Genomic DNA, 6,702 nt, shown 5'->3' on the forward strand with positions numbered 1-6,702 from the left:
ATAATATAACATTATTTCTTACCAGTTGATTATAAGTATACCAACACATAAATTACCTAGTATCGAATGTCCATTTTATAATATAACATTATTTCTTACCAGTTGATTATAAGTATACCAACCAACATAAATTACCTCGTATTAAATGTCCATTTTATAATATAACATTATTTCTTATATTTTACCATTTGATTACAAGTATACCAACACATAAATTACCTAGTATTAAATGTCATAACATTATTTCTTATATTTTACCAGTTGATTATAAGTATACCAACACATAAATTACCTAGTATCAAATGTCATAACATTATTTCTTATATTTTACCAGTTGATTATAAGTATACCAACACATAAATTACCTATTATCAAATGTCCATCATATAATATAACATTATATCTTATATTTTACCAGTTGATTATAAGTATACCAACACATAAATTACCTAGTATCAAATGTCATAACATTATTTCTTATATTTTACCATTTGATTATAAGTATACCAACACATAAATTACCTATTATCAAATGTCATTTTATGATATAACATTTTTTCTTATATTTTACCAGTTGATTACAAGTATCCAACACATAAATTACCTAGTATCAAATGTCATAACATTATTTCTTATATTTTACCATTTGATTATAAGTATACCAACACATAAATTACCTAGTATTAAATGTCCATTTTATAATATAACATTATTTCTTATATTTTACCAGTTGATTACAAGTATCCAACACATAAATTACCTAGTATCAAATGTCATAACATTATTTCTTATATTTTACCATTTGATTATAAGTATACCAACACATAAATTACCTAGTATTAAATGTCCATTTTATAATATAACATTATTTCTTATATTTTACCAGTTGATTACAAGTATACCAACACATAAATTACCTAGTATCAAATGTCCATGTATGAAAGATGATGAAGAAATTCACCATGAAGATTTAATAGATGGTGATATAGCTAATAATGATACCAGAGGACAGATTTTATGGGTCCGTGGTTTAACACGTTTACAACAGCAGGTAGGTTGTTCTTTTCTAACCCTCTTCTCAATTATATTTTCTTTTACATGTGAGATGGACAGAAATATAACTTAAATAGTAAAAACTAAATTAAAAGAAAAAAATACTCTGCTTTTTTTTTTTGGTTTTTAAGCATGGCCTTTCTTCCATCTCATATAAATTTATTATAAATGAAGTATATCTATTTTATCATAATATTTATGTTGTAAGTACAATATATTTCTATCTGTCATTGGGGGACATATTTTCTCTTAGGCTATTTTGACTCCTTGTTCCAATTTATGTTCATGGTTTTTAGACTCTGCCTCTTGACTTGATTTGTAGAAATTTTGTTAGTCAATATTTTGCTTTCTCTGCTGTTTTATTTTGGTTTTTATTTCTATAAGATTTATTTTGCAGAGTTGGTTTATACTATATTTGAAATTTTTTATTGCTGGCATGTCAGATTTCAGTCTTAAGAACAATTTGTCTGATTAACTGTTCTAGACTTATTTAATTGCATAAATATATCATAGGAATTTTCAGATAAAACCAGATTAATAATCTCAAAAGCAACTCCTTAAATCATTGTCAAGACTTAAGTAAAAATCTCATTAAAAAAGGTCTTGCATTAACATAGTATTTGGTGCTATTACAAGATATTGCTTGGGACTGAGTCAATGCATAATTTATACCCACATAGTATAAAAAAAGGATACAGTTTTTTTTAAGAAATAACTGAGTATTTCTGCCCATACCAGTCTTTATTAAGTGTGTGTGATATACTCTCTGATAGTTCTTTAAGCATGTTGTGTGACTATTTAAATAGCTATATTTGGCTCCCAATTGTGTGACAATTTTATAACTAATTCTAGCTGTAGATTTTGTTTTTATTTTTCTTCTGTTTTTGACCAATGAAGATAACACTAACCAACATTTTTTTTTGTCATTGACATTTAGTGTAGGTTTTTATTTTGGCCTTAAATATATACTAACTCTTTACCCAATAACCCTTATATTTCAGTCCACATATATTTCAAATAACTACAAGTTATTTTTCAGAAAATGCGGAATGTTATTTTCTCTCTCTTTTTTGTTGTATTTGATATATCTTGGCGTTGTTGTAATGCCAAACGTATATCTTACATCTTCAGCTTCGTGTTGTACGAGCTTTTAAAAGCACACTCGAAGATTTGGAAGAAAAGAGAAGCGTTCACAGTTTTCACAGTCTACACAGTATCAGAAGTTCGCGGAGTCACCATGGTCCACGGACAATTAATGAAGAGGGCAATATGTTTTCTAATCATGATAAATTTTTACGTACCTCAGCATCAGAACAAACATCACCTCATTCACCTGAATATCACACGCCACCAACAGATATTGTTTTCCGTGTTAAAAGTCAGTCGTATGAAAATGTTCCTTTAGTTTCCAAACAGCCATCACCTATTATGGCTCAAACAAACAAAGCTCATAAAGTTTCCCCACAAAAAACTCAAAGTCATTCGGATATTTCATCATCTAGTCACACAGAAACTACTATATAAAAATATATATCTTATATATCACTTTGTAAATATCTTCTAGAAATCTTCCTCTATATATATATATATATATATGATATATATTGAATGTGTTGAGATAAGTGGAGATAATATATATTATATTGAGATATAATTGAGAGGATATATATTATAAATGTTGATGATCTCTGTATATATACACATTTTCTTGTAGTCAGTTGTTGTTTTTGTTGATAGAAACTGTTAATTTGTTAAAAGTTTTTCCTAAGCTCAAATTGATAACAGTTTTTCCTTATTTTGCCAAAAAACCAAAGTATTTTTGATTAGAATGTTTTGTAAATTGTATATATTTGTGTCAAGTTATGAATTGATGAATGTTGGTTTGTTAGGAAGTTACAGTTTATAACTGATCAGATGATATTTAAGTGAAATCAAAATAATATTACGCACATTTCCCTCATAGTTTTACGTTTGTCACCTTGTGTCAGTTTGAAATTATTCTTTGTAAATCTCATTTGTCTGGAAATTTTATTGTGGCTTTGATATTCTTTCTATCTCATACTCATAACCTCAGTTATCTTTTTGTTTTTTCATTATATTTTTTTAAGAGGAATTTAGAATTTTTCCTACCATGATTTTGACAAAATTGTCTACTTTGATTTCTATTTATTTAATAATGAATTACGGTAAAAGTTGTTAAGTGCTGTTCAGTTGAATTGATTTATCGTAGAGATTTCCCTTTTTTTTTCATTGATAATGCTTTTGATTTCCTTTTTTTTCATTGACCCTGGTGTTTTAGTTTCCCCCCCACCATTCTCATTTTTAATGGCCTTGTCATGTCTCTCATGTTCATGTTACCAATTTATTTATCTTTCTTTTTTCTTTTTTGTTTGTTTTCAGATTCGTGTAGTAAACGCTTTCCGCATGAGTTTAGATTCCCGTTATGACAGTCGTAGTTTGTCTTCAGTTCATAGCCTTCACTCTCTACAAAACTATCGAGCTAAAAAATATGCTGTATCATCCTCGTTAAATCAAGAAGCTAATGATGGTGCTGTTCATATTAATAAAGAAAACTCTGAAACTCCTCTTTAGATATTATTCGTTAATCCAAATTAGTCCAGAGTATCAACTTCTATAGGGTTGCAGAAATCAGGATCAGCTTTTGAGTTAAAAAAGATTGAGTTTGAATGAAAAAGAATGTTTTTGAATTTAGAAGAGTTGATATTTTATGATTGTGAAAAAGATGACTCTGTTTGATTTGAAAATAATATTGCTATCTGGCATTTAAAGATGATGATTCTGTAATCTTGGAAATTTCTGTATACATCTGTTAATTTCAATTTGTAAAAATGTCTAGCCAACCTTGTGTTGTCCATTTCCATTCTTGGTATTTACTGGGACAAATTACGAGTTTAAATCCAGCATATTAGCAGTTATGCATGGTTATGCTGTATAATATATGGAACAGTTGAATCTCTTCACAATATTCACCAAATTAATGGTAGTCTGTAGATATTTCACCAGCTTTTCAGTGTTTGGACACTAGAATATGTTAAGACGGCATGAGCTTGGCAAGACTTGTATCATTCATTGTATCTTGAGGCTCAGCTTGTCATAGTATATATTCATTGACATAGATTTCTTAGTTACTGATAAATTTTTGGAAATCACCAGTAAATTTAGTAATCGTGTATGAAAATTCAAATTGATGAACTTTTAACCATGATCATTTTCATGAAAACTTAAAGGCTAAAGATGTGCTTAACTGACTATTTAGAGGGGTGGGTCAACCAGTTGGTTTGCTGGTTAAGAGTATCTCAGGATGCAATGTTTTTTTTTTATTACCAGTATAAAATGATTTGAAAGAAGTTGTCAACTTAATGTGCTATGTTATCATGCTACGTCATCATGTAAAGAGTATTCTTTATTTTGTAAATTTCATGTTTTGTAATATTTTTCATTTGTCATTTTTTGAACCTCAATTTCTTTTCTGGTGATATGCAATATTTTGTAGTTTCATGTTATTCCAAATTCAATTCAAGCAAAAAACCACATTTGATAAATGATCAGCCAACAACTGTAGTAGGACCTCATAATAGACTTGCTTCATATATAATTTATCCCATATTTTATACATTTTCTCTCATGTATTTTCTAAAATATTTAACATTCCGTCATGTATTATTATTATTATTATTCAGAACCTTCCATAACAACTGTTCTTGAATATCGTATAGACCTTTCTTATTTCATTACAAATTTCAAAATTTACAGTAGACTAATATATTAAACTTACTTTATATCTGTCATGATAGAAATGAAAATGTACAACCATAAGAACAAATGATGAGAAATCTTCCATTCACCTTGTTGTTTTATTAATATCTTAGTTGTATCTGTAATTAAGAGTAAATGGTAACCTGTGTTTTCACCACAATTTGTACATACATTGAGAATAGGACATATTTGGGTAACTTAAAGATAAAGATGGAAATATTGAAGATTGTTGTTAATACTTGATTCAACAAAAATACAAAAAGATTGCACGAGAAATATAAGCCTATAAATACTGTAATATATTATTGTAGATATAGATACCTACACATGTTCCCCATGCACAAAGCAGAATGTCTTGTCAATTTCTGCATTGCTTTTAGTTATTTGAAAACTTGTTAGAATATTTGTAACATAGTTTTTACGGTTGGTTCTTAGATTTCTCCACTCATTTGTGTCATTAAAATTTGAATAACTCACTTATGCTCATTTTTTTTTTTATATTTTAAAATTAGAATGACCCTGTAAATTACTTTGTTCAACTGCTTTTAAATTAGATTTGTTATATAGAATATAGAATCTATTCAAGTCATAAAACAACAAATATCAGTTGAGACAATGTTTGGAATTTACTTCTTAAAAACTTTGAAATGTCTTGCATTGTAAATCTAAATTTTTTTTTTATATTCAATCTGAAGTCGATTACAAACAAATTAATTTGCTGATTTGAGTTCTAATTTTATGAATTTTTCTGTGTTTTAAGGGATACTTTCTTTGATTTATTAGATTTTTTACTACTATCTTTGAATAATTCATGTTGATGATTGAACTTCTATGTTTTTGCCAGTATGGTTTTTATGAATAAATACAGTTAAATCTGATGTCTTATGTTTTATTCTGTATAATTATACTCAGAACCCTTTTCAAAATATGTTTATTTTATATAATAACACAGATTTATAACAGAATTTTTAGTAACAACAATGATTAACACCTTTTTTTACAAAATGATACATTTTGTTATGACTTAAGATGATACATGTTGTCATGACCTAAAATGATCAATATTGCAATGATCTAAAATGATACGCATTGTCATGATCTAAAATAATACATATTGCCATGAATTATCTGTATTGTGACAGAAGTTTCTAGTTAGTATTTGCTTTAATATGAAAATTAAATTCATAAGCACATGACAAAAAAATTCCCTATTTCTATGGGTAACAAGATGAAATAAGGTGGGTGTTGACTTTCAATAGCAAGCTTCCAAATTTTGCATTCATTGAGCATTGGAGTCTCTGAAATTTCTTGCTTTTGCACTAATCTGTGAATAGATATCTCCAAAATTTATGTCTTGTTTATTGAATTAAGAATGTATAAATATTAAATTTGAGTAAGTCAGAGATGTGAGTATGGCTCTATTTAAAATGGTGGTGGAATTTACTGATCCAATTGTAATTTATAAATTCCTTTTTATTAAAAATTCAAAACATTTCCATTCACAAATATATTATTATATATAACTACTAAGCGGTTTGTCAAGTCTGAGCAAATGATGAATTCAATAATTAAAGTCGAATTATTGCTTGAAATTTATTTTTCAGATTCCCTATATTGCTACTAACATATACAGTAGTCTGCTTCTAGTCTGCATGGCTTTCTATTCACTTTCTATTGCATGATTTTTAAAGCTTACTGTTTATTTTTATTGTATCTTAATTTTGGTGCATGTTATTTTTTATGTACTAGTTTAGTTTCTAAACACAATTTTCACTGTAATCACGCCATTGTCTCTTTGTAATTTTGGGCTTTTCTTTTTGTTTTCAGATTCGTGTCGTTAATGCTTTCCAAATGGATTTAGATTCCACACAT

At 27.6% G+C, this 6,702-nt stretch overlaps 1 protein-coding gene across 1 annotated transcript in view; it reads left to right on the forward strand.

Annotated features, from left to right (window-relative positions):
- LOTGIDRAFT_186814 (hypothetical protein) overlaps positions 1-5,708 on the forward strand; it is a 23,409-nt gene extending 17,701 nt beyond the window's left edge. Inside the window, exons 20-21 of the mRNA XM_009051680.1 lie at positions 884-1,051; positions 3,454-5,708. Of these exons, the coding sequence (XP_009049928.1) occupies positions 884-890 (7 nt within the window). The 3' untranslated portion in view covers positions 891-1,051; positions 3,454-5,708. The remainder of the gene's footprint in view (positions 1-883; positions 1,052-3,453) is intronic.
- The last annotated feature ends 994 nt before the right edge of the window (positions 5,709-6,702 follow it).

Source organism: Lottia gigantea, assembly GCF_000327385.1.
Source record: "Lottia gigantea unplaced genomic scaffold LOTGIsca_17, whole genome shotgun sequence".
In the NCBI taxonomy this organism is placed as follows: Eukaryota; Metazoa; Mollusca; class Gastropoda; family Lottiidae; genus Lottia; species Lottia gigantea.